This window comes from Varanus komodoensis, unplaced genomic scaffold, assembly GCF_004798865.1.
Source record: "Varanus komodoensis strain SLA01 unplaced genomic scaffold, ASM479886v1 scaffold10, whole genome shotgun sequence".
Taxonomy (NCBI): domain Eukaryota; kingdom Metazoa; phylum Chordata; class Lepidosauria; order Squamata; family Varanidae; genus Varanus; species Varanus komodoensis.
The window spans coordinates 22,822,014-22,849,175 of NW_025335269.1; the positions used below are offsets into that span (position 1 = coordinate 22,822,014).

A 27,162-nucleotide genomic window follows, 5' to 3' on the forward strand; every position below is an offset into this window, starting at 1 on the left:
TCGTCATCTCCCGCCCCCTGCTTGCCACCTCCCCGGTGCATTCCTGGCTCTGGGCGATGAGGATGATGCGCCCCGCGTCTGAACAGCGCCTCTCCCCCCGCGCGCCCCGCGCAAGACAGGAGCGCAATCCGGCGGAGCCCTCCCTGCCCTGCCCTGCCCGACTGTGACAGCATCCTGACAGCCGCTGCGGCAGAAGGTGGCAGGCACCGGCGCCGCCTGGGCGCCCCCGGAGAGAAGGGGCGCTGCTCGGCTCCTCCGGCTCCCGATCGCTCGCCCGGCGGCGCGTGCCAGGGGCCGGCTCGGCGAGGTGAAGGGTGTGCGTTGCCTGCACCGCGGGGGTGTACTGTGGGAGTGCCTTCGGAGAGCGCTGCGTCTGGCTCTGCGGGGCGGGGGGGATCGCTGGCTTGAGGCATCCGTGGAGCGCGAGGGCCGAGAGTTGCTGGTGGGCGGGAGTGGCGTGGGCTCCCGGAAGGGACACTGGTGTTGGTGGCTGTGGGTGAAGCCCCCCACTTGCCAAATGGGCGCATGGCTTGCTTTTGTTAGAGCCTGCACGGACAGAGACCTGCACCATAACAAGAAAAAGCTGCTTAGTTTGATCGATCCTTGGCTATTTAAAAAACAAGATAGAGGAAATGGTCCATAATGAAAGCTGTTTAGGACATTGGACATGTGTGTGCTTTAGCTGATCTTCATCTCTTGCTTTTTTTCAGTACGGCGAGCTATGCTTTTAGGATTTGTCTTTAGCAAGATACTGTGTTTTAGAAATTGTGTCTAGAGATGGCACCAGATAATAACTAGGGATGTGTTGTGTGCATGCATTTTAAATAGGGAACTTCATATTTTGCGTGTGTGAGAAGACCTCTGCTTGGGAGCATTCACTTTGCATCCTAAAAGGATGTTCAGGTTCTAGTGCTTCACTGAAGATGCTCCAAGCTGTCCAGTATACACCTAAGCTATTGCATATGTGTGTGCACCTCTACTTGTGCACCCTCTCTCGCCCACACACAACCTGGATATCTCTTGTGCCCACTTGCACACATGCACATGGGCACCATGATAAGTGCTCTCTCTTTCAGATGCACATAATAGACTTTCTGGCATGTTCCCTCTTCTATCACATACTTCTCTTTCTCTCATCTAAAGAGTTTCTACAGTATGCAAAATTGGGTCTTGTTCATGTCTTAGATAGACACACACTTTGCTTTTATAAAACAACCAACTAACCAAAACCCCAAAGAGAGCTCTGCTAGCTCAGGAGAATATAAATGCTCGTACAGGTGCATGCACCTTCTGGGTCACAGTTGGGTAATACTTTCATTACAAGCAGCCTGAATTCCACAAAAAAGTGCACACTTAAAACATGTGCCAAATGTCTGGATCTGTTTCTTCCCTATTCTCTCCTTTTTGTACCATGTAGTCAGGTGAAGAGTTCTCTAGAAAGAACTCTACAGCTTGCAGTTTTGAATAATCTTGCTTGGCCCTAATAAAGGTATTGCCCAATTCTCTGACTCTGAATTTGGTTTCTCTACATGTGAATGTCCGCACCCATCCTCTCATTTCATACAGAAAACCTCAATATTTTTCCTGCTTCTCTCTCTTTCTCTCTGACACACTCACGACACACAGTATTACTCACTGTCTCACTGCATGTTGTTGGTTTCCGGATGCTTCTCTTTCTTTCCCTCTGTTAGAAAAAACAAGGGCTAAATGGAAACATAAGATTGTGACTTTGGATACAGATATCCAAGTACAAAATGCACACACCTCTTTTTAACAGAAAAGGCCTCTGTCAGCAACATTTTGCATATGTTTTAGAAAAAACAAACACAAACACCCTAGGATTTGAGGATTGGTTTGTGCTCTGGGGTAGTTTTTAGGCATGTGTGTGGGCTTTGACATGAACAGGTGCTCACTTCATACTTGACGAGTTGCGAGTTGCATATATTTGTACTTGGCTATGTGTGTCAAAGGACAAAACTAAAACTGAGAATGGGTGCTTGGGAAATTAGTGGGGGTTCTGTGATCTCATGTAGGTCTTCTGTGTCTTGTATCTCTGCATATGCATATGCTGCAAAGGGATGGCCTGCATCTGTTGGTAGAATGGATGGCAAAATGGGTTGTACCTGTTCTAACAACAGGTGGGAACATCGTGTGTTATTGTTCCCCCAAGTTAAACAAAAGAATTAAAACCTGCCTGCGCATGCAAAACTGGTAGAGCAGGGCACCTTTCTGTCTGATAGGTTAATGTTCTGTGTGAAGGCATTACCATTTCTGAATGTCCTTCTGCAAGCCATCTCCAAATGAAGGCCCTTCTAGCACCCAAGCCTAGGGCATGCCTGGACCAGGTCTCATTAATTTCTGGCTGAGGAATCTTATTTGCATTCTGTTGAACTGTAAATTGAACACTCTGTCGCCATGCCTCTCCGTTTCAAAGCATTTGTAAAGCACTCACTGCTTCGGCTTCCTCCTCTTTTCTAGAAACTGTTTGTGGTCCCTAAGTCCTTTGCAGGCTCAGAAATGTTCTGAAGCCAGCAGCTATCTCTTATTACTTGCACTGTTTGTTCTAAATAAATCTCATGTTGGATGTGCATTTATCCCGCTGTGTGGTTTGAACGAAAAGAGGTGTTTACTGTGTTGTCCTGTCAGTCCTGGGAACAAACAGGTTAGGGCATTCAGTGGAGCGGCATGGCAACACGCCAAGGCGCATTTTACTGGGTGTTACATGCCTTTTCATTGAGGAAATGCATATTTAATGTGGCTGATTGATCAACTGTTTTTGGTGCCATAAAGAGGGGTAGTTGCTGAGCTGACTTCATAGCAAGCGGCTCTCTTCCATTTCAGTGAGCTATTGCAAACACATAATCCTGTGTGGTCTATTACATGTAACTAAATTAGGATGTGAGAGTCAAATGTGTTTACCTTACCCCGTCTACCAGTTTGCTATTACTCTAATAATAAAATACAACTGTTGTTTGCGATTTTTAAAAATGGAGCTGTAGCGGTTTTGTGCTTATCCTAGTCTTCAGTGTTCTTAATTCTTGTGAATTCTTAATTCACCAGTGTTCATCCAGTGAAGACAAAGAAACATTCTTGTGTGCATGCCCAGCCACTGAAGATGTCCTTAAGTCCATACTTGAGAAGCTTTGAATAAAATACTGCAATTGTGAGTATGCTTAGATAGAAATGGTCCTTCAACTTGCAGCATGCCCTAGGCAGCATGGGGAATGTGCAGAGTTGTAGGACTTCTGTTTAAATATGCTTAGGATTGTGCCTGTAGTTGCTTGTGTGTTGTATTTGGTCATGGATGTCCAAAAAGAACTAACTCTCTTTCAGGTTATTTATTATATTTCTATCCCACCCTTTTTCCTTTTAAGGAACCCAAGGTGACACACATCATTCTACTGCACCTCTCAATTTTATCTTCACAACAACAACCCTCTGAGTAGGGTTGAAAGTCTGTGAATGACCCAAATCACCCACTGAGCTCTATGGCTGAGTGGAGACTAGGACCCAGTCCTGCACACTTAACCACTGCAAAATATTGGCTTTCAAAGGTTTACAGAAGCATCTCGCCTGGCCCTTTAGTTGCAGGGGCAAAATAAGATGTGCAAATTTCCATTTGATTGTGTTGAGGAAACCTCCTTCTCTGGGATAGTCTTTGGTGGCTAGAATCAGCTGATACAGGGTATTTTTAATCTTAGAAAGTATTTATATTTTCAGTTGGTTACTGTTAAGGTTTTCAAATGTTGTTCTCCATCCTTAGGATAGATCAGGTTAGTCATCTGAGTTGAGGAGAATTCTGTTCGCGGTCATGGAACCAGGGAAAAAATATTGTGCCATGCTCACTTCTAGCACTATGCCAACACCTTCCATGAGATTTCAGTGTTACTAAGTTACTGCTGAACTCAAAGGGAGCTACTTCGGAATAGACATGTATAGGATTGCCCTGTGAATGGAGTAAGTGGTGCTCTCTTTTCCACTGAAAGGAGTGATGTTGTTGAGCGTATGATCTTGCTTGGATACAATTATGTCCTGTTTAATTCCCGTGTCCTGAACCTCCCATCATCCAATTAGCCTGCAATTAAAATATTCAGCTGATATAACATTAGGAGTGTTTATGCCAAAAGATTTGTTGACTGGGCCTGGACTGCTATGATGAAATTACAGTTGACAGATGATGCTAGATGCAATGACAAATGTTATAAGGAAGATGTATTTGCATGCTGTGAAGTTCATTTTTAAAAGGCTGGGCCAAAGTTTGTTTTTTTTGATGTGTGCCCTTTCTTCTAACATATAAAGGGTCTATTCTTACATTACTCTTTGTTATTTGGTACATTTAACATCATGGGTGTACATGGTTCTTTCTGGGGAAGGCTTCCCGACTTGGTGTCTTCCAGATGTTTTGGGCTAGAACTCCCATCAGCCCCTGCCTTTGTAGCCTATGGTCAGGGTTGACTGAAGATGTAACCCTAAATATCTGGAAGGCAACAAGTTTTAGATAGGCTGTTCTAGAACAATATAAACAAATGACATGATCCAAGAGTGTAATCAAAAAATACCTTGAGTAGCACATTATCACATGTCAGTTTTTGGAGCGGGGGGAATCATCCTAAAAACACTTATGCCATCTTACATGAACAATGGACTATAATTTTTGAATACCCTGAAAGCTACTCCTAAGTATACCCACTGAAGATAGCTAGACAATTGAAGAATGAGTGAAGAATCCCTCCTGTGCTAGTTAAAGGTAACGTTGGTATACTCATAGTATCTGAATACCTTCCATATTTTAATGCAACCATTACATAACAAGTCTTTCAGGTAAGGAAGTGTTTTTAATTTTATTTCCACTAAATTGTGATGAGATGATGAATCATTCAGAAGCAGAACAAGGCACTAAACTTGATTCTCCTGAATCCTAAGATGCCACTCAGAGGCCTGTATTTTGCAGACAACTTTTTTTTCTTTCGAAAAGGTATGTTTTAAGTGGATAAACATGTATCTCTGGCACAAAATTGCCAAGTCTTGCATAAGTGTTACCAGTATTACACCAGTTCATTTCCCCTCTTGTCTACAAGTCAAAACCTAATTTGTTTTTTCCTCAAATATGTAGTCTTGTTTTGCAATCTAAAATAGCAAGAACATGCTACAGGTTCCCCACCCCCGCTGAGAATTGCCTTTGTGTTGTTCTGTGTGCACAAAGCTGTAGTGAGGAATTTACTAATTGGTCTTCCTCCTCCTATGGTTTTTCTGTGCATGGCCTCACACCCACAAATTTTATGCTTATGCAGAGCAGCATTTCAGGATCTCCTAGCACGTCCTTCCCCAGCCTTGTTGCTTTCTGGATGTATTGGACCCAAAATCTCAGGACTAAAGGTGGGGGTATAACTGCTTTAAAATGAGTTATCTTAGAATGCAATCCTATGCATATTTAGGCAGAAAAAGGCTTACATGCTGGCTGGGGCATGGTAGTAGTTGTAGGTTTTTTTCCTTGTTTATGTAGGAAATCCTATATATGTATATAGGATTACACTTTTTAAAAACATGCATGTTCTGCTTTTCTCCTAGGATTTCAAGACCAGCACATCTGGAAGTCATCGGGTTTTAGCATGGGGTGGGCAGCTTGCAGACATCCAGGTGTTTTGGCTTCCAGTTGCAATCAGCATGAGCCAGCATAGCTGGCCCGAAAGGATGGTGGCAGCTGTAGGCCAAAATACCTAGTGGAGCACTAGTTGCCCATCCATGTTGGCAGACACCTTCCTTCTCAATTCTGAGCAATGCCTCTTAGGAATATTCTCTGCTTTAGAGTTTTGGGGACTTTAAAAACATCCTTTGGAAAATTGCTTCCCATAGTTAGTTTTCTTTTTCTTTGTTGTGTCTTCATAGTCATTCACCACTTCAGCTCTTTGGCACAGCCAGAATTTCTCCTCGGGGCAACTTTCGCTCATAGACCCAACCATCTGGACTTGCCAGCCTTGGATGGCACCATGCAGCTCCTTCAAAGATTGCCGCACTTGCAGGTGGAAAATCCCCATCACTGACGGATGCAAAGAAGTGTGTCTTGTATCTCAATGAGGTGCACAAAGTGGGTGTGTGTTCCATTTGCCTCAAGTTCACCAGGTAGGCTCATCAGAAATGGACCCTCTCTTCGAAATGCCGATGTCGAGCAGCGTGTGTTAGCCTTTGACACCACATCCAGTTCTTCTCAGTGGCCATAATTGGTGATACTTTACTGAGGTGATACAGATGGTGAGCATGATGCAGTTTTCCTCTTCAGGTTTAGGAAATGACTAAAGCAGAACACAGCCTTAACTCATAGCATTGCACTGAAAAATATTTAAATCTGAGAAGAATCACGATTAAGACTGGGGCAGGGATGATGGAGCAGTAGTGGAAAGTTGCTCTGCATCTCTCTCTTTATGGAGCAAGCCCTATTTGCTGGGGGCTGAATCCCCAACAGAGCAATCACATGGGCAGGAGATGTGCCAGTCTGATGGCATTGGGAGTAAGGCTTTGAGGTTCAGCCCTGCTCCTAGGGAACAAGTTCAGAAAGGGATGTTGTGGGGAAAGCTGTTCTCATTCTTTCCTACAAGTCTGCTTTAGCCAGTGCCAGCATATGCCTCCACAACCAGTGGGGTGAACGCAGGAATTCCTTCTCACATTTTGCAAAAGGAATTGAGGGTTATGGTCAGCATACTCCACAAGCTTCCACAGGTCCATATAATCCAGGGGTGAGCAATTTGTGGCCCTCCAAATGTTTTGGTCCATGCCTCCCATCCTTATGGAAGTGGTAGGTCAGAGTATCTGGAGGGCCCCAGGTTGTCCACTCTGGGCTTTAATCTGTGAGGCTGTGCGCCTGAAGTCTATTATATCCGCTTCTGTGTTCTCTTTCCTCTTGGGAATCTAATCAAGAGGTCTGGTAACCTGCAGTCATTCCACAACAAGGCAGCCTATGGTCATAGTGAAGAATGGAGCATCCTAAAGGCTATCCTGTGTTACTCATCTTCTACTTTACAAAGGATTAGCAAGATTTTAGCCCCCTTTAGTTATTTTATACACATTCAATGTGCAGGTGCTCTACAATCATTTATTTTCACAGCAACTGTGGAAGAACTTAATGGATGTGGAGTGACATTCACACTGCAGTCAAAACTTCCACATCATTTCACATAGCTTAGCTGTAGTCCTGATTCAACAGCTTGAGCTGGGAATCAATCATCAAGTGTTAAGTCATGAAGCGATGCACATCCCTGCGTTGTTATCTTTATGTTGGTTCTTGCATCTAGACAGCTGCATGGCAAGGCAGTGGAAACACAGGAAGGGAGATGCTCCTCATTATATGTTCCCCCTCATAGCATCTACCTGTTAAATGTCTACCCATCATGTAGTTGTGAAAGGCACAGAAGCTCTGTTGGGGGAAAAGGCATCTGCAAACTGGCTGTTTTCAATAGGTGAAGATTTCCATAGGAGCTCTGTAGACTATCCTAAAGGATGTTTCTCCATCCACTTATATAGATTATCAAAAGGATTCTATCTTCCTTGTCCATGCAAATGAAGAATTTGGATTCCTTGAGTTAGAATAAAAGATAATGAAATTATTCCTTTAATGTTCATTAAATTATAAGATCTTTTTCTATTTCTTGATTTCAGGTTTCCGGTTACTGTTCAAAATGCCAACTATTGTCACCTTCATCCTTCTGCTTTTAAGCATTGCAATTATTATAACTATTACTCTTGTCCAGGTGAATCAGAAAGAGGTCCTTTCTCCAGGTCTGAAGGCAAGTGCAAAGAATATGAGGAATGGTTGCTTAATTTTTGCCATTCTTCACCCAATGATAAAGTGTTTCTAAGCATGCAAAAAATGCTTCTTATCAACAGTCTACAGTATCTGGCATCAAATACTCTATTTGTGGTGCTGGTGGAGCAGAATGCCTACCTGAGCCTCAATTCCTCTCTTTCTAGAAGTTAATCACCAGCATTATTGTAGAAAGATCTTTTGGGGTAGATTGCATAGGATAATCCAAGCCTCAATGTCTTACATTTTGGATTAGAGCAGGACTTCTCAGATAACATGGGCAGGTTCAGGCAATACTGAATCCAGGGTAATATGACAGATTGTGTACCCCTCCACGGCATAAGTGTTCCACCACCAAACATCCATGTGTGGGCGTACACATGAGCCCAGGATGTGTGTGTAACATTCCTGCACTCATCTTATGAAGGTAAGGTGCACTCTCTGTCACCACATGTGAAGGAAGGGCATAATCCAAACTAGGTTTATGTGACTGTGCCTTCCTGACATACAAGATCAGTCTTCCCCAGATGTGTTGGATGTGTCTCAGCATTCCTGGGCTTTGGGCATGCTGGCTGGAGGGAGATCAGGCTGGAAAGCTACCCCAGCCTTCATCCCCCACTGGGTATGCTTAGCCTGCTGCTCTGACATACTGCTTCTTCCCCCCCTGTCCTCCCTGGAGAAGAAAGTAAAATCTTCTGTTCCCCTTTCCATATATGCTCTTGTGCTTGTTAATTCCCAGTCTAACTGCGGCAGTCAGTACTTCAGCCCCAGCTGTGGTCCTGGTGGGTAGGGCTATACTTATTCCAAAATTACACTGCTCACTCTTTTGTGAAGAGCATCCTTTCTTCTCACGCTTCTGGCTATTGAGATGTGGGCTATGCCTGCTAAAGGGTAGCTGAGCAGGACATCAGGGATGGGGCTTCATAGTGGTCTGCCCACCCCATGTGAACATAAAAATACAATATGGAACAAGCATCCCTGAAAGTGTCACCCTGAAAGAGCATCAGGCTGTGGCCCAAAGCTGATGTGCATTTGGCTATGTAGAGTGTGCGACAGGAATGGAGGCATGTTTTCCCGGTGTTTTTGCTAAGCTGCTCACACCACCTCAGAAGATACATGTGCAGCAAGGGGTTTGATCCTCTTTCTGTTTAACAGCTGAATTTGGGTTTGGGGAAGCTCTCAGACGATGCATTCCAGAGGTGGATGGGGGCAAAGGCAAAAGGGACAGAGCCCCAAATACCAAAAATGCATATTCCAGCTTAAAGCTCTCATTGCCACTATCAAGGGCTGGGTTTAGATAACATAATAACCCACACTCAAGGATAGGTTGTAGTGAACTGAAACACAGGTTATTGTGTTGTCTGAACCCTACTACAAGGCTGGGTTCAAACAGCTTAATGACCTACATTCACAACAACCCATGTTCAGTGACAATCCAGACTCACCCCATACTCAGCCCTTAAGTGTGGACTATCACATTGTTGGAATTTGTACAGAAGAAGCATTTCAACCTTTCCTAAATGGGAAAAAATGGCACAAAATCTGATAATGGCCAGATGATTAGAAGTTGGGGGGGGGGGAGTCTTCTGAAGAGCTCTAGAGGGCTGAATTTGACCCCCATACTGTCTCTGGATTCAGTATTGCCTCCCCCATGCTTCAAGTGGCCTTATCTACTTTCCATCCCCTAATATTTTGATTGTTTATGCAAACACATTTTCTATTCTTTCCTATATAAATCTCTTTCCCCCTCCCCCCTCCCCCCTCCCTCACAGATAGACACACATACACACTATACTTCATAATAGCTTCATAGTGAAAACAAGGGCCAGCCAGTCTTCTGTCTTCAGAGATCTGCTGGTGTCCTCAATGTTTTGAGTCTGCTACAACAGTGGCCTCACTACTTAAATGATGTATATCCATTTGTACACTTTGCTTCCTCCCAAAAAGAGAGACTGCATGAAACCTGAGGTGATCCTCATTGGGCAGGAAGAATGTAGTGTGTAAAGTGAGCTGTTGGGTTGCTGCTACCTCAGTCAAAGGCTCTGTTCCCTCCCCACTAAAAAAAAAAGTTTGGTCATCTGAGCATAAAATACCAAGCAAGACATGCTCCTTTCTTTGCCACAGTGGAGGTTTGTAATTAGGCAAAGGGTTAGGTCATTACCGAGGAGCTCTCTGGAGAGATACATGTCTGAAGGTGGACATCTGCCCACCTGCAACATCTTAAAGGTTCTGTTGAAAGCACCTCAGGTACTTACCTTGACTCTGCATATTTTCCTCAAGGCTGGATTTAGACTTGATGGGTGTAATTATCTGCTTACCCTGCCAGTTAGAACATGTTGATGGAATTACCCTTCTGCCTATTGATTCTAAGGATGAAGAATCAAGTAGGGGAAATGTTTGAGTGTTTGAGATGAGTGACTGGCTAAAGTATGCTCAGCTCTGTCAAAATAATCACATTAAATTCCAACATGGTGGAAAGACCTCAGGGGGTGCTTCAGGAAAGTGGCCCTTTGGGGTTTCCTCCAAATGTGGGATAATTCTGTTCATTCATGGGACTGCCTCCTTGCAATACCAGTCTGCTTCTCTTTTAAGGACTGGATTTCCACGTCACTCTCTCATATGTGGCCAATGGAGAACTGTTAGGATTGCTGAAGCTCCTTGTAAATGACTTCATGTTCATTGACCCACCACGTTTGGTGAAGGCAACCATCATCCAGATCAAAGTAACAGCTGTGAGGAGGACAGGGCGTGATAGCCTTGGAGAGGAATAAATTCCTTCTTCCTTCCTCTCCTTGCCAAGCTGGTTCCATGCCCCACTCCCAGTTGCTTGCTTGCTTAAAAGCAACCACCACCATCCCCTATTAATTCTGGCTAAGCATATAATACCTTGAAATCCACAGTAGCCAAAGTCTCTGGTGGTGTAACCCTAAACAAGTTTACTTAGAAGTTCCCTTGCTCCCTTATAACCCTCTTTAGAATAGTAGCCTTAAATCTGTCACCAAATTAATTGGATTAGATTGTATGGATGCGACACTAAGGAAAAATAAGAATGATTTCCTCAGTTTCTATGTATGTGCTCTCACACTGATTTCTTTCCTGCCTATGCTAGGCTCAGTCTGAGGCATGAGATCACTCTCGCACTTGCCTTTGTGCAAGACAGAGAGCTGATGCTCCACAGAGCCATCTGATTTCATCAAGTCATCTGTGGCCAGGATCAAAGGCGCTGTAAAACTTGTTCCATGAGCACCAAGAGGCATTAAAGCTGCTTTTGTCCAGCAGCCGTGTCTGCCTGCCCCACCTTGGCATGGCAAACCATGCTCTGAAACACAGAGAGAACATTTACGAGCAGTTTTTGATAAGGAAGATACAGGGCAAGCCCAGGAATTTTTACGGCCTGAACGTTTTACTGTCTGACAGGTAGATGCCCATTCCACAAACAGAAGCCAGTTAGAGTTAACAATATTTGCTTATTTATCTGGCCAGGGCGACTTCTTTTATATTTTATATTTTTTATTTATTTTATATTGTTAATTTTAATTTTATATTGTTATTTTTGTATTTTATTGTATTTTATTGTGTTGTAAGCCGCCCTGAGGCTTCGGCAAGGGGTGGCATAGAAATGGCATAGAAATGTTCTAATAATAATAATAATAATAATAATAATAATAATAATAATAGAGTGATGGTTGGATGGTAGTTCAACTCTGGTAATGGGACAGTGTCCACCACTGGGCTTGAGGTGGACGGGTTGCATGGTGTGCGCAGCTCTGTCCTGCTACACCTCTGCCCCTGTTCGCTCACCCATCCGCCGGACAGCTGCTCACCACCCACTCAGAGAGAAAGGGAGTGGCAGCAGCAACATCAGCAGGAGCAGAGCACAGCCAAACATGCATTTGTGCAGTGCTCGGTGGTGTGCAAGGCCTGAGCTGCTTGCCTCTCCATCTCCTTTCCCGATGGAAGGGCCATCCATGATGCACGGGGGGAAGGAAACGATGTGAGACAGCCTGGCTAGGTTAGTAAGAAGCAAGCCTCACTAACAGCAGCTCAGGAGGATGGGGATGGCTGTGAAGCTCAGAGGCAAGGACAGCATTGGCTACCTGAGATGGCCACCTCACTTCATCGAATGGCAGGCCTGGCCAGAAAGTTCAAATTCATCAAAAGAAACAATGGACAAGGACAAAGAGCCAAGTGCCTTTTTCAATCCTAGGTTGCTTTTCTAACACTTTGCTTTCCAGCCTCCTGCCTTGCATTGTTTCTGAAAAGATCACTTTTGGATTGTGACCTGTTGCCTTTTCCCTCTCCAGTATGGAATAGTGCTTGATGCTGGATCATCTCGAACAACAGCCTATGTCTATGAATGGCCGGCGGAAAAAGAAAACAATACAGGAGTAGTAAGTCAGACCTTCAAGTGCAATGTGAAAGGTGAGGAAGGAATGGAAACGTGCAGATAATGGGTGATATCAAAGAAATGCCAAGAACTGAGCATTTGGCTGGGTGCTAGGAGGGGAATTGGCTCTTTCTGTGTCAGAGTCACGTTCAGCACATGTCTGGCACATGAGAAAAGGAACTGCCAATTTGGATCCGAAGAGGTGTCCACCGCCTTTAATAGCTGCAACTCAAGAACAGATTTGGCATTTCAAAATGTGTGGGAAGTTCACACATCTCACCATGACAGAAATTGTGCAAGAATTGCCAAGTACGTCTCTGTGGGATTACAAACAAAAACAAATTAGCATGCAGGGAAAATCATTCAGTATCCTGCTGCATCAGTTTCTTTGGGCATAAATGACACCCACAGGGTCCACACAACAGGGTGATCAACACTTAGAGGTTGCATATGGGTTAAGTGTGAATTGTGGTTTTCAGTTGTTGTTCAAATGTGGGTTATCGTGCTGTCTGAACCCAGCTGTCCTAAACAATGATGGCTTGTTAGGCATGAACAACCAATGAAAAGTGCCAAGGCTTTGAACTATGGGGTGTTCACCATTGTTTGTTATCTTAGCTGAATCACCATGTCCTCTCAAAGATCAGAAACTCAACCTCTATGTTTGGGGGCTTATGAACATCAGGAGTGCACCTCACAGGATTCATGCCCTAAAACAATGGTCAGTTTTTAAAATATTCAGACACTGCAGCATAAATAAAAAATAACATCAGAATGAAGTCAGAATAATTACTAAAACCCTGGGTAAATAAAAAGCGTGCCACCAAAAAGGTAGTAGACTTAGTATTGGGAGAGCATGCTGAAGAGAGAAGCTCCACAACATAGAAGGACCTAGTTTTCTGTTTTATAGAGGACAGGCCTCTGTTTGAGGCACCAGAAGGGATGAGCTACCTCATTGGTGGGTTTGTGTTGATCTCACCCTATAGCAGCAGGAGCCACCCTGAGACTGGAGCCCCAGAGTTCCCAAAAGGGAAGGGCACTGGGCAGAAGTCCCTAGCTTGGGTTCAACAGTCTTCCTTGACATGAGCAGAGGCTGAGCTCCCAAAGAGGGCTTTTAGAGTTGCTTTGTGTTGCAGCTGCAAAGTGCCGACGAAGATCTGCTTTGCAAAGACACTGCCTGGTGGTTTGGAGTCCAAGGGCAAAAAGGGAAGGCCAAGCTCCTGACATTCCTTGGGTCCCCTCCCTCACTGAGTCTACACATCCACCCAATGGCCACTAGTTGCTCGCTCTCTTTCTCATCACTGCTATCGCTTGCTTGGCACCTGAAGAGTGAGCAAGTAGGCAGAGGCATCTGCTGCCGCCTGTTCTCACCTGAGCAAGAAGCAGCAGAACCAGCAGGTTGTAATACAGGGAGGAGCAACTCCAGGGACTCTTGCCATTGTGCCGTCCCGGCCATGTCTACCCTTGATGCTGGCCCTGGTTTTCCTGGCAGTGCCACTTCCTTCTCTTCTGAACTGATTTCTAGAGGCTAGGTCTTCATTTGTTTGAGCCAATCACATGTGGACTGTGCTTCATTGACTGGCTGCCCATTGAGCCAGAGGAAGGTGATGGGGGAAGAGAATTTCCTTTCTGTAGAGGTCCAAGCAAGCACTATACTGTCTTTCCTTCTATCCTGGTCTTCATCTTTCACTTAAAAAGCCTCAACATTTTGTCCTCTGCTGACTTTGTGCTCTCTCAGCTTCAACTAGATTTTGAGTGCTTCTTCCCTCATCTCCATCACTTCTCAAAGAACCTTCAAAAAATAACACTTGCTTTAACTATATACCACTTTTCTAAGTGGCCTTATGTGGAGTATAGCCTGAGGACACTTACCTCTGGACAGGGGCAGTAAATCTGGGATGCTCAACTTTATGAGATTCTTCAAACTCCTCTTTGAAACTTGGTTCAACTCACTGCCACAGTCATTCCCGACCCTTTCCCCCCTTTGTATCTAAAAGGGGAAAGCATGCATTTCTGTGTACATTTTTTCAAAAGTGTGTGATGTGTTCCATTGCTAAAACCTGAAATGCATATTTTTAAGTGCGTATTTTCCAGAAGAGCACACATTTTTCAGATGTGTGTGGTGACCTGGTGCCTGCAGAGATCTGGTGTACAATGTGCCCACTAGGACCAGCTGTTACTACCATTGCATGATCCCAAAGCATGTGCATCTCTTGTGACTGTTCCCCTTTCATTCCCAAAGCACACAAGCTTTGGTGAAAGCAACATAACAGTTTTGTTAAGAATCCAGGAAGAAGTATAGAAGGGAAAAACTTTGATTAGATTCTGGGCTCAAAACAGTAAGTTTAAAGTAGCAAATTGTGCAGAAGCACAAGGGGAAACTGTTTAACTAAGCACAGCCCTGCACTAAGCTGCCTCCCTGGTTCCTTGAAGATCCGCTATACTCTCAGCAAGGTTCTCAGGTCACCTCCCCACTCTCCAGTTGGGGAAAACTGAACTTGGGCATCTGTCCTGGAGAAAACATGGGTGACCTCTCCTCATGCCAGTCTCAAGCTCACTTATTTCCTGTCCCTGCTGGAACAGCTGGACCCTCTCCTTCCCAAAAGCCTTTGCTTTCTCAGTGGAGTACATCTGCTCTAATCCTTCTCCTGGTTGCATGGGTGCAGATTTCAGAGGAATCTTTGTTGTTTTGTCTGTCTGGTAAAGGCTCATCATCACATTACATTAGATTATGTAATGCAATAAAAATCCCCTGCTCTGAGATGGATGGTAGAAGATACTTACTGTTCAGGTCACTGGAGAGCTTGCTTGTGAACAGGTGGCTAAGCAGTAGCACTTGGCCTACAGATGACTTGGGCAAGGCCATCTGCATTGGAAAAGGGAGGCTTCTGTCTCCTGGACCTGGGTAAGATGGAATCAGCATGGTCTGACTGAGTGGGCCAACCATAACATCATGATTGCAAGTTGAGGAATGCACAAGCGTTTTCGGGAAAATGTGATTGCGTTCATGTTTTCATTTGGCCTTGTGAATTGTGCAAGTGCAGTGATCTGTGAACAAATAAAGTTTTCATATGTCCTTATGGTAGTACTTAACATGGCTACTGTAATTTCCAGTTTTTATTCCATGCTCGTGTGGTGTCTGCAGTGCTTGCCATGTATTAGCCAGGTGTTGGCAGTCCTTGTGATTTTAGTCCTGTTTTCACCAGCACATCGAAACTGCCTTATCTTGGCAAAAACCAAAATCTTTTAATTGCTTTCTCCTAGGGCCTGGGATATCCAGCTATGGAAATAACCCTCGGGAAATTGCTGAGCCCATCAATGATTGTATGAACAAAGTCAAGGAAAAGATTCCTTCTCACTTACATAGCAGCACACCTGTCTACCTGGGAGCCACAGCTGGCATGAGACTTCTCAGGTATGGTTGGAAAACCACTGGAAATCCTGACAAGTAATTCTTTATCCATTGTTACAATATTCAGGGCATCAGAGCCAAAGAATGATTCATTATGACATACTTTCCCCCTTGCCTTAAAACCTATCAGTCAATGGAGATTAATAGATATGGGTGTGCTAAGAAACTTTATAAACTGAAGAGGTATTTTGATCTTCCTTGCATATATTGTTCAAAAATAAAATCATCCCTTGAATTAAACTGATGACTTTAACACAGGTATATACTTCAGGTCTGATCTGTGATTACTGAGGGCCTTAACAAAAAGTATTTACGTCAGGACTTAGTGTTCCTGAATCACATTTGATTTTCTGATTTTCTTGAGTGGGCCTGGGCAAAGTCATTGATCACTTCACTTTGTACTATGTGCTGCCAAGAAAGTGTGGCAGCCATAATCAACATTTGTTGCCATGTGTAGGCTTATTGTATTAAAATGTGCATCCACAGATTTTTCAAAAACAAAAGAACAAAAAAGATTAACTTTCCATGTGGTAAAAATGGCCTGCAACACATAGGAACAGTTTATGTTTGTGTTTGGATTCGTTATTTTTTATTCCATTGAAAGAAATGTTTGCTATGTCATTGTTGTTTTAAAAGCAGTAGATTGAATTTGATACATGGAAATTGTGTCTTTTTGCTACAGCACTGGGTGCATATAAATTATAATTAATACCCATTATGGCAAAACAATTGTGATCTACATGAATCTTAGAATCATAAAATAGTAGAGTTGGAAGGGGCCATGAAGGCCATCGGGTCCAACCCCCTACTGTTGCAGGACACCAAGTTAAATAACCGCATTTTTCTTTGTATGGTTTTGCACAGAAACTATGTGAGGACTCTACCAAATAAGTAATATGGCCAACATTTGCTGCTTGTTCTCCTTGCAAACAAAGCAAAGTATTAGATTCTGGATCTTTTAGATGATGCCCATGAGGTCACAGTGCACACAAAACCTATGTTTATATGAAGAACTTGGGATCTTGGAAATGATTTGTGGTCTGTTTGGACATAAGTCCTATTGAGTTTAGTGGAACTTACTCATAAGAAGTAGATATGGACTTGTAGGTTGCAATGCTATATAACCATATCTAGGAGTAAATCCTACTGAACTTAGTGACATTTCCAAATGAGCATGCATAGGATTGTGTTCTTAGTCTAGCTGGGTGTGTGTCTTGGGCTTATTCATACATGCCTGTTCATCTTTAGTCAAGTGTGATAATGTATGAATAAGCCAGCACAGACTGAGCACTAGAGGTAAAACTTTCATACAATCTGATGTTATCGGAAAGACAATATCCTTCAGTGGAGAGAGTTCACACATTTGACTGAATCATCAATTTTGAGCAAAAGAACAAAGTACCTGTGTGTATGACACCCTCTTGTACTCATTTCTTATTCAAGGCTGCTCTTCCAAGCTAAACACAGACAATAATCATCTTTTCCTCTAGCCACTAGATCTGGCAAATGATGAAGGGCATACTTCTCCTTTCAGACACTCAGCATTTTGTGTTCTGTGAATTGCTTAGGTCGCAAAATGAATCAGCAGCCAGTGAAGTCCTTGAGAGCATTCAAAACTACTTCACATCGCAGCCCTTTGACTTTAGGGGTGCTAAAATCATAACTGGGCAAGCGGAAGGGGTGTATGGATGGATTACAGCCAACTATTTAAAGGGAAATTTCTTGGAGGTGTGTGGAAAAAACTGCATGTTTTCTTACATACTGTTGTTTTTCGTAAATCACTAGATTAGCATAACCTCCTTTGTTGTATGCAAGGGGAGATTGCAGTACAGCTCAGTAGCATATCAGTACTGTATGCATTAACAAAAACCAGCCTGAAATTATGACAATCGCATGCAGAATTACAAAGTTGCAAACTTCATTAGTTAGAACCATCTCCTGTTTAGTCTAGGACATAAAAAGTCCTGTCAAATGATGCTATTCTATTACATCCTCAAACACGGTCTTTTAAGAGGCCAATTATATTATTCATCTTTCCAAGTAGTAAGAGAGCTCCTTTTCTTGCACTGACATTTTGGCAATTCTTACTCTAGGCATATTTTGAAAACCAAATCTCCTAGCATCCCCTGCTTAAATTTGTAAAGCCAGCTCTATGGTTTACATTTCCTACTTGTTCTTGCTTATATATCTGCCCTGAAGACAGGACGGGAGAGATCATGCATTCCTCTGACTTTTGTAAACTACCCAGAGAACTTTAGCTTTTGTGTGGTACAGAGGTGTAATAAACAAAACGAACTTTACATGGCACACAGACTGGATGACCTAACAAGACAAGACTGTGTAGAGCTTTCCCTGTTCTTTTAAAGCAGACTTCCCCAAGCTGATGTCCTCCAGATGGGTTGACTACAACTCCCATCACCCTCAGCCAGGATGAGTCTGGGGGACACCAGGGGGAGACTGTTTTAGGGAAGTTCTCTAGTTCATACTGTTTGGTGTCATAGGCCTGCCATTATTTCTAGGGAACAGCCACTCCTTTCCTTTCACGGCTGTTTGTTTGAAAAGATTCTGCAGTGGTCTCTTTCTGTCCACTGTAGCCTGATGCTGAGATAGTGAAATGTGTTGATTTCTGCATAACAACACCCTGCCCCATCGCACTGCCTGCACATAGGCTAAAAATGGTTCCTTGTGCACTTCCAGCCTCGTATTATTCCTTCCCTCATTTGTGCATGTTTGTTTTTGAGAGATCAGTAGATTGGAACCAGATCTATTGTACTTAGAGTAGACCCATTAGAACCAAAGGGATGCAGTAGTCATGATGACACACAGTCTTTTCTTTTCCTTCTTTTCTTCTTTTCTCTTCTTCTGGCGAGCCGCAATATCCCATGAGGGGTGCAGTTCAGTGAGGCAGCCTGTAACCTGCCAGGAACTACAGGCATCCTGTGCACCACAGGAGTGGCGCAGAGGTGACGGTCACTTCCATGCGCCTCCTAACATTTTGATGGCTGATTTCGACATTCCTTCCCCTCCCTCTCAAAAACTCATCTCTGAGGTGGTGCTTGTGACTCCAGAACTGCAGCTGGCATGGCTCAGTCTGCACCAGTTGGGAGATCGGGGTGGGCGCTCAGAGCCCAGAGTCCCCATTTCTGTCGAGTGGCTGTAGGATTGTACTGGAAGTTTAATTTTCCATTTTGTCAATACTAGGAAACTGTGGTTACCAGGTACAGAAGCAGCTAGGATCTTGAACTAACTTCAGAATAATAATTTCCCTTAATGTCCATGATTGAAGAACTGTGAGATATAAATGTAACAAGGGTGCAATCCTGCGTGAGTTTAGACACAGCTGGCTGGGGATGCTGGAACTGTAGGCCTTTTTTCCTGTCTAAAGTTGTACAGGACTTCACTTAAAATAAACGAATGCAGAGCCAAGCCTAGGTTGCTACCCACCTTGGCAAACTTACCATATAGCTTGATGGGGGTTGTGCCTCTGGTCCAATCTGTGCAAGATGATCTATCCCACACACCCCGTGCTTAACAGAGTCTGCATACATCTTTGGTTGTGCTTGAATCTTTGAAAGGGTGTTCTAATCTATAAGAATCCTGTAGACAATCAGGAACAAGTTTTCCTACATTGCCCTGGGCATTAATTCAGGATGCCCTGTTAAGCAAAAAAGGATTGAGGGCACCATCGATCCCCACAACAGCTGATCTTTTGGACGTACGCTCTTTATTTCTAGAAAAACATTTGGAGTGCCTGGGTCCATCCTCACGGAGCAGAGACGACAGGGGCACTTGACTTAGGAGGGGCCTCCACCCAAATATCCTTCATTCCAGAGGAAAGTACTGAAGCGTCGGACAGCATGCTGCAAGTGCAGCTGTACGGTTATCCCTACAAAGTGTACACACACAGCTTCCAGTGTTACGGGAGAGATGAAGCGGAGAAAACGCTGCTAGCATCAATACTGCGGGTACAGTCAAGGCACTGCTGTTCCGTTGGGACCGCTTGGAGTGTGGAACGGGCAGTGATTTGGTGGTGGGAGCACAGGTTTTTCACGCAGAGGTCCCAGCTCCAGGCCCTGCCGCCCTCAGTGAAAAGGACCAAAGAACAGGAGATTGGGAATACATCGTTCTGAGCCAGAAGGACAAATAAACTGACCTGGTATTAGGCAGGTTTTTGTGTGTCTCTGAAAGCCTTCCGCAGATATTTTGAACCGCAGCCCAGACAGAATGGTCAGTGGGCAGGAATGCTGAGAGCTGTAGTCTGAAACGTCTGAAGGGCACAAGCTAGGGAAGGCTGCCCTATAGTGTGGCCTGCACTGGGCTATATGGCACAAGCAGGACTTGCTGTCACAAGCTTATGTAAGGCATATTGCGCATCATGGCAGTCTCAGGTTGGAGCATGCATCCCAAGCATCCCGTTCTCTACTTAAGTCCTGCAGAGCAGGTACCTCTTCCTCCTCCGTGTGTTCACTGTCAAACGTCAGTGATACAATTGCAGGGGGCGGACTGATCCCCGTTAGCAATGTGGGATGCCTGGGAAGCATAAAGACTTCACATCCTATGGGAAGTTCTGATGCAGCATCACACTGTGCTCTCCCTCTAGATATCATGGGAGCATACTGGGTTGGGATATGGTATTTTCAATACATCCAGCATCATATTTTGTATGTAGGACCTTCTAGCTATCCCCACAGGTTAGGAGACTGCACATTCAATCTGAAAGGAAAATGTCATGGCTGGATAAACAAATGTGGCAAATAGGATCTACTGCTGCTTATGGACTTCAGGATTCTGTGAGAATTAGAAAATATTCATGAAAGAGCTGATCCAGAATTCGTCACTGCATGGCTATCTGTGGATACTTTGCAAAGGACTGATGAGAGAGCAAGTGTGAATTTCCCTTGCCAGTGTCTCAGGGCACACCACAACTGTGGCACAGTTTATATGGCCACCCGTACCTACTGGTTTGAGCCACAGTAAACATGTAGCGCATCAAAATGAACTGAAACTAAATTAGTTTCTGAATGTTCTCAAGACAGATAGTGTCAAGCAGGAAATAAAGGGGTGGTTTCAATCTGTCAGGACTCGAGGACAAGAATCTGGGAGTCACGCTTTGTTGTAGATGGCTGGTGTGCATCCGCTGTGTTTTGGAAAGCATGCTTCTCCTCGGAATGTGCTTCTCTACTGCAGAAAATGCTGGCCAAACGTCCGTGTTTGCCTGGACTCCCACGCAAAATAGATACAGCTCTTAGAGCTTCAGGAAGTATCTGGAGGACTGTTGATCAGCTGTGTTTTGATGATCACAGATCCATCCTATGTTTGCTCTTCTAGGAGCAAACAGCAATTTCTTTCTGTAGAACATGCACAATCTTGATCAGTGCTGTTCCCAAGATTTTTTCTGGAGGGGGTTCTTGTTCATGGCATCCTCAGTGATCCTCTTTAGTCTGGAAGAGATGGGGTGTGCAATCTGATAATTCTCTTAGGCTGTATCTCCTTGGATACTTTGTGTGAAGTAGAAAGGGGAGTACCATAAGGGCAGTGCAGTTGGTTTTGAGGTCATAGCAAATACCCAACCATGTCACTTTCTAGGACTTGCTCTGATCTTGATTGTAACTCATTTATTTTTCGCAAATGTATCTGTGAAAATGTGTATTTTTAAAATGGGATGCACAGAAGTAGATACAGTTGAGGCCCTGGGTCTACTTAGTCCTGGGATTTGAGGGCCATAATGTTTAGCAAAAGAACAGTATTGTAAAGTGTAAATTAACCCAAGTTAATTGGGTTTTATATATTCTTGTAGTTAGTAGCCAGAAAATATGGAACAAGAAAATGGAGGACAGTTAAATCAGGTGTAACAAAACTGCAATGAATGCTTTTACAAAAGCCAAGCAAATTCTAAAGGGCACAATTTGGTGGAGAAAATAATGGGTGGGAAGCGTGGGACAACAAATTTATTGCCCCTCATTGTTTTGCTTCTGCAATTCTTTCCCCAGCAGCTTCCCATGACATTCCAGTTATATGTTTGTGTGAGTGAATGTGTGCGGTGGAGGAGAGTGGCTCTGGTGTCTATGGGGCATGGTATCCCCTCTGGACTTTAGTCTGAATTTTAAAAGGGCCATCCATGTGCTGAACCCTAGCCCTGAAACTGACTGAGCACCATGGATAGCTTCTTTAACATTCTGGCTACACTCTAGAATGCATACACAAAATAGACTGTTCAATTATGCTTGTCTAAATTATTCCTTCTAATGAAAATCCTTCCTGTTTATTAACCTTCAGAATTCAGGTAATAAATCCAGGATTGAAAATCCATGCTATCCTCAGAATTATGAAACAGCTTTAACAATGAAGCATTTATATGGAAGCCTCTGCACAGAGAAATTAATTACAGAGAATTACAATGCAAGCCAGCTTGTAACTGTCGTCGGAACTGGGGATCCAACTCTCTGTAGGGAGGCCGTGTCTGTATTATTTAATTTCACATCTTGCAGAGACAAGAAAGACTGTTCATTTAACGGAATCCATCAGCCAAAAATAAAAGGAAATTTTGTGGTATGTTTTATTTATCTGCTTCTTATTGTGCTTCTTTGCTTGTTTATTTGGTGGTTATGGCTGTGATTCGTACTGAGTAGTTGTGGTTTCCAATATTACTGCATTGCAATTTTGATGCTGCTTAATACTTGCTAGTACGCCACCATGGAAATGAGTGGGTGGGAAGAGTGTACTTTTTAAAAATCAACCAAATAAATCTGCAGGCATATTTTTTTCCTGTACTTGGCAGATCTTTACAATTAGAATGATAATTGTGAAATACCTTTCATCTGACTTTATTCATAGGCATTTTCTGGATTTTACTACACAGTCAATGCTTTGAATTTAACTGGACAATTTTCACTGGCTGATTTTAATTCAAGCATGTGGAGTTTCTGCTCGCAGAATTGGAACCAGGTCTGTATTAATCTCGTAAATTTGCAAGGAAATATCTACAAAGGATATAGCTTATATCCATGCGAAACACACTATCTCAGTTTGCCAAAATGCATAAGCAAAAAAATACACCACAAAGTATATTAGTTTTTTTCCCATTTTCAAAACCTTCAAGTTCACTCTCAGATGTCATAGTAGAACCCTGAAATGCTCTGATATGCTGGAAACAAACCAGCCAAAGGAAAGCAAGGGCCCAACTTTCTCAGTGAAATGAACAGGACATAAAATTGTGCCTTTTTATTTATATTGTTAGAAAGGTAGAATATAATCTAATATTCAGCTCTGTATTAAATATAGCTGAGAAAGTGCAGTGGCTCGGCAGTTTTGTCTTGGCAGGCTTTCTCTGGAAAATGGATATCATGCCTGAAAGCTGACTGGCACAGTTTTCAGATCTCCATATCGATATTGTTTGCCTAATATATTTTTCCCCTTTCAGATACATCTTGAGTTTCTCAGTTATTCTGGTAATGATGCCTTTTAAGAAAGCATTCTTTTAGTTGCCCCAGCCACTACAATCACAGTGGAGAAGCAGGTTTTATACCAAGTGTGGCCAACCTGTAGCCCTCCAAATGTTATTAATTGGATTTATATCCCAGGCTTTTTTTTCCCTTTGAAGGGACTTAAGGTGGCTTACATAATTCTCCTCCTCCTCTCATTCTTATTCTCACAAGGGCTGGACTCAAAGTCACCAAGTGAACTTCATGGCTGAGTGGGGACTGAAAACCGGATTGTCTGGGCTTCAGTCCCACACTGTTAAGCCCTACACCACACTGGCTCTCACTCAGCTGGGCTCTGACTCCCACCACCCCTCACTACATGCAGGCTAAGGCTGATGCGAATTGTAGGCTAAACATGACTTGCTCTTCCACTGTGATTGAAATGATTGGGACAACTAGAAAAATGCCATCCTAAAATCCCAAGCCTTGATTCACAGTTCATTGGGTCTGCTTTTTCTTAAACCAATTATTGATTTCCTTCTAATAACTATTTTTGGTTTTTTTTCAGCTTCCATATATGCTACCGAAATTTGATGAAACATATGCGAGATCTTACTGCTTTTCAGCAAACTACATCTATTACCTTCTGATACATGGATATAAGTTCAATGCAGAGAATTGGCCTCAGATACATTTTCAGAAGGAAGTGAGTTCTATTCACCCCACCTCAAGGAAGATATGACAGAAGGGAAAGTAATTAAGAAGTTAGGCACTCAGTGTGTAGAGCTGTTTTTACAGGAGATCTCAACAGCCCTTTCTTGCAAAAGAATACATCTGAAAACAGGTTGGCTTTACTGTAAGTAGGGTTGATCCAGCCCTGGGGCACTGACAGGAGGCAGATCTGGAGTTCCTACAAAATCCCCATTCATTCTAATGGGGCTTTCAGGGAACCATCTTGTAGATCGTGTCCCCATGTTTTTTAATGTGTGGCTGGGATTTGGGCTTGTCTTTAGCACTAAAATGTCCTGGGTTGGCCCCAACCATAAAGTGATGTCAAGCAGTTACTTCAGGCATTAGATTTATTTTCCTGCTTCCAAGATCCCTCTGTATGTGAGCCAGTTTGGTATAGTAGTTAAGAGCATGGGACTGGGACTCAGACGATCTGGGTTCCAGTCCCCGCTCAACCATGGAGCCAACTGGGTGACTTTGGGCCAGTCACAGACTCTCAGCCCAACCTACCTCGCAGGGTTGTTGTTGTGGGGATAAGATGGAGGAGGTGAACGATGTAAGCTGCCTTGAGCCCTTTGTAGGAAAAAGGCAGGATATAAATCGAATAAATAAATAAATAAATAAATAAATAAATAAATAAATAAATGTCACAAGAATAAAAAGAGCAGGGCAGGTGTCTTCTTGAGCTTTTACTGCAGCTGCGGAAATGACAAGCTCCATTATGATATTGAATTCACCATGCAGAAGTAAAATATTTCCTACTCTGTGAAAGTAATATCAGAACCCACAGACCATGTGAGAGGAATTCATGAGACAACGCCTTCCTTGTTTCAGGAGAGGCGATGCTGACACTGAAATTAGCTGCAGTGTAGACGCCTCCCAAGTGGTCCAGGGGTTCTGATACCAGGTTTGGGGTGCTGTAGTGCATTCTGTGCCACAACATTCCCACACATCCTGTTGTTTTTAGAGGGAGGCATTTGCAATTGCTACTCATGTGTTCTGTACAGCAAGGCCGGCTAAGTGTTGTGGGTAGGAAGTGTTTCAGTAAATGTGAATGAAGAAATGTATAGATGGGACAGGTTTTGTGGAGGCAAAGGGGCTCTTCCCCACTATCAGACAATGGCCTTGTTCAGATATACCTGGAAACCTTGGTTTCCCATTATGAAGATGAGCATGCATGCCTTATGTGCTCCTCTCTCACCATCCATGCATGAGAAATATTTTGAAGTGCAAAATACTTTGGACTTCCATTTCTATCAGCCCCAGCCAGCATGGCCAATGATCAGGGCTGCTGGGATTTGTAGTCCAAAATAACTGGAGGGCATCAGATAGAGGAAGGCTGATCTACAGAAACAGCTTTTTCTTTTCTTCTGGAAAGGCCCTAAGTTGAGACGGTTGCAGATTCTCATGAGGTTCCTTTTTGTGTTTCAGGTTGGAAACAGCAGCATAGCCTGGTCCTTGGGCTACATGCTCAATCTCACCAACATGATCCCAGCAGAAAGTGACAGGATCTGGTTCCCTATGAATCCCTCCTTGTTTGCTGGACTGCTTTTCTTCTTCACAGCAGTGGTGTTACTCTGTCTCATTTTCCTTGTCTACTCATGTGTTGTGTCACGCATGCAAAAGAACGCTTGCCATGTTGAACATGTATTTGCTGCGGAATAAAACAAGCTCATGATGGAGGCCTGCACATGTACTTACTTTTAAAAAGCAGTGAGAGACAAATAAAAAAGAGGCAAAGGAAAGAGTGGTACAACGATAACAAGGTGTACCCTCTCAAACATATAAATCTACCTCAGACCTTTGTGGCACTTTTGAATTTAACTGTTTTTGGGCAGCAACAAAAACCAACTAGGATATATCTGCAGCCAAAAGCCCTGGGCTTTTGGAGATTTGCAAAAGGTTAACATAAGGAGAACCATGTTGAATCAGAAGAAATGCCCATGTAGTCCTGTATTTTGTTGATACATTGGCCAATCATCTGTATATGGGAAATGGCAAGCAGGATAAAGTGCAACAGCATCTGCCTATCCATGTTCCCAAGCAACTGATGAATCTAGGCATATACTGCCCCTGATTCTAGAGGTAAGACAACAGCCATCTGGACTAGTAGCCATTGATAGCCTTCTGCTCCATTAATCTGTCCAGTCCTGCATTAAAGCTGTCCAAGTTGGTATTCATCACCTCTTGGAATAGCAAATTTCATAGATCAACCAGAAGCTGTATTATCATCATCACACTGCATTTATATGCCACCTTTTTTCCTCTTGTGAGGAACCTGTTGTGGCTAACATTGTCTTCCTCGCCTCCATTTATCCTCACAACAGCCATATGAAAAGTACATAGAGTTATAGAGTAGAAGAGTTGGAAGGGATCAAGAAGGCCATCGGGTCCAAGCCCCTGCAGTAGCAGGACTCCAATTTACACTTGATACTATCTGTCCTTAATCTTTTACCATTCAGATTAATGAGATGATCTCTGGTTCTGGTGTTAGGAGAGGAGAAAAATGTCTCCCTATCCACTTTCTCTTCACCAAATATAACTGTGTACACCTTTACTGCATCTCCCTTTGCTTGCCTCTTTTTAAGGCCAAGCAGTCCTTCTAAAGAGTTCCTCTTACAATACATCTCTGACTTGTTCCAGATCTCATAAATGTTCAGTTTTCTCCTGCTCTTCTGTTACTTTAAACAGCTTTCTTCAAGGGTTCATATCCCCAATTACATAAAACAGATTTGTTATTCTTCACTGCCCTCTCATATACTGGTATTCCCAATCAGAGTGACCTAAGAATTGCAGGAGGTGGAAATGTTTAAGCTACTGGAGTGATTAAGAGAGGGAAACCAGGCCTTGGTCATTATTCCAGATGAGTTAACATGAACAGCATGGGGCTGTTCTCACGTTATAGAGGGGAGATATGACGAATTGGCATGCTGACTGGCAGGCAGAGAGAGCAATCTTTTAGTCTAATGATGCTGGTAGGATGGCAGGATGGAGATAAGTTGCCATTATGCTGCTGGAATGGTGGCATTATTCTATATTTGCATGGGGTATGGAGGAAAAATGCACAAGGAGACAAACATGCCACACTCAAAGAGGAAGTCATCGATAACAAAGGTTGCAGGCCTCTCCTGCATCACAGCGCAGCTGCTTTAAGAGCACAGACATCAATGGTGCTCCTTCTGCCAGTCGTCACCAAGGCATCCCCCCCTCTGCGGGGGGGGGGGATCCGAGGCCTCTGGTGCTGCTCGCAGGCACTCAGCGGGGTCACAACATGCACAAAGGGGAGGAAGGAGAGGTCACACACAGCGGATGACACACAGTCCTCCTGAGGCATGGGCTTCTGGAGACTCATCCAGAAAGGGACAGGCTCTTGGCAAGCAGCCTACAGGAGAAGAGGCAGCAGGTGGAAACAGACTCCTCG

General features: G+C 43.6%; 2 protein-coding genes across 3 annotated transcripts in view; both read left to right on the forward strand.

The window, feature by feature from the left end:
* ENTPD3 (ectonucleoside triphosphate diphosphohydrolase 3) lies at positions 1–25,423 on the forward strand. Of its 2 annotated transcripts, XM_044417137.1 has the most exons (12): positions 1–307; positions 3,061–3,163; positions 5,887–6,120; positions 7,651–7,778; positions 12,100–12,217; positions 15,444–15,594; positions 17,160–17,319; positions 19,326–19,556; positions 21,868–22,140; positions 22,426–22,536; positions 23,581–23,718; positions 25,173–25,423. In XM_044417137.1, the coding sequence occupies exons 3-12, from the start codon at positions 6,045–6,047 to the stop codon at positions 25,404–25,406; spliced, it is 1,620 nt and encodes a 539-aa protein (XP_044273072.1). In that variant the 5' UTR covers positions 1–307; positions 3,061–3,163; positions 5,887–6,044; the 3' UTR covers positions 25,407–25,423. The 2 variants fall into 2 exon arrangements, with proteins under 2 accessions (XP_044273072.1, XP_044273065.1); XM_044417130.1 differs by lacking the exon at positions 1–307 and having other exon boundaries at positions 432–3,163.
* The window catches only part of RPL14 (ribosomal protein L14), a 9,468-nt gene continuing 7,471 nt past the window's right edge, over positions 25,166–27,162 (forward strand). Inside the window, exon 1 of the mRNA XM_044417156.1 lies at positions 25,166–25,172. The gene's annotated coding sequence lies outside the window, so the exon portion shown is untranslated. The remainder of the gene's footprint in view (positions 25,173–27,162) is intronic.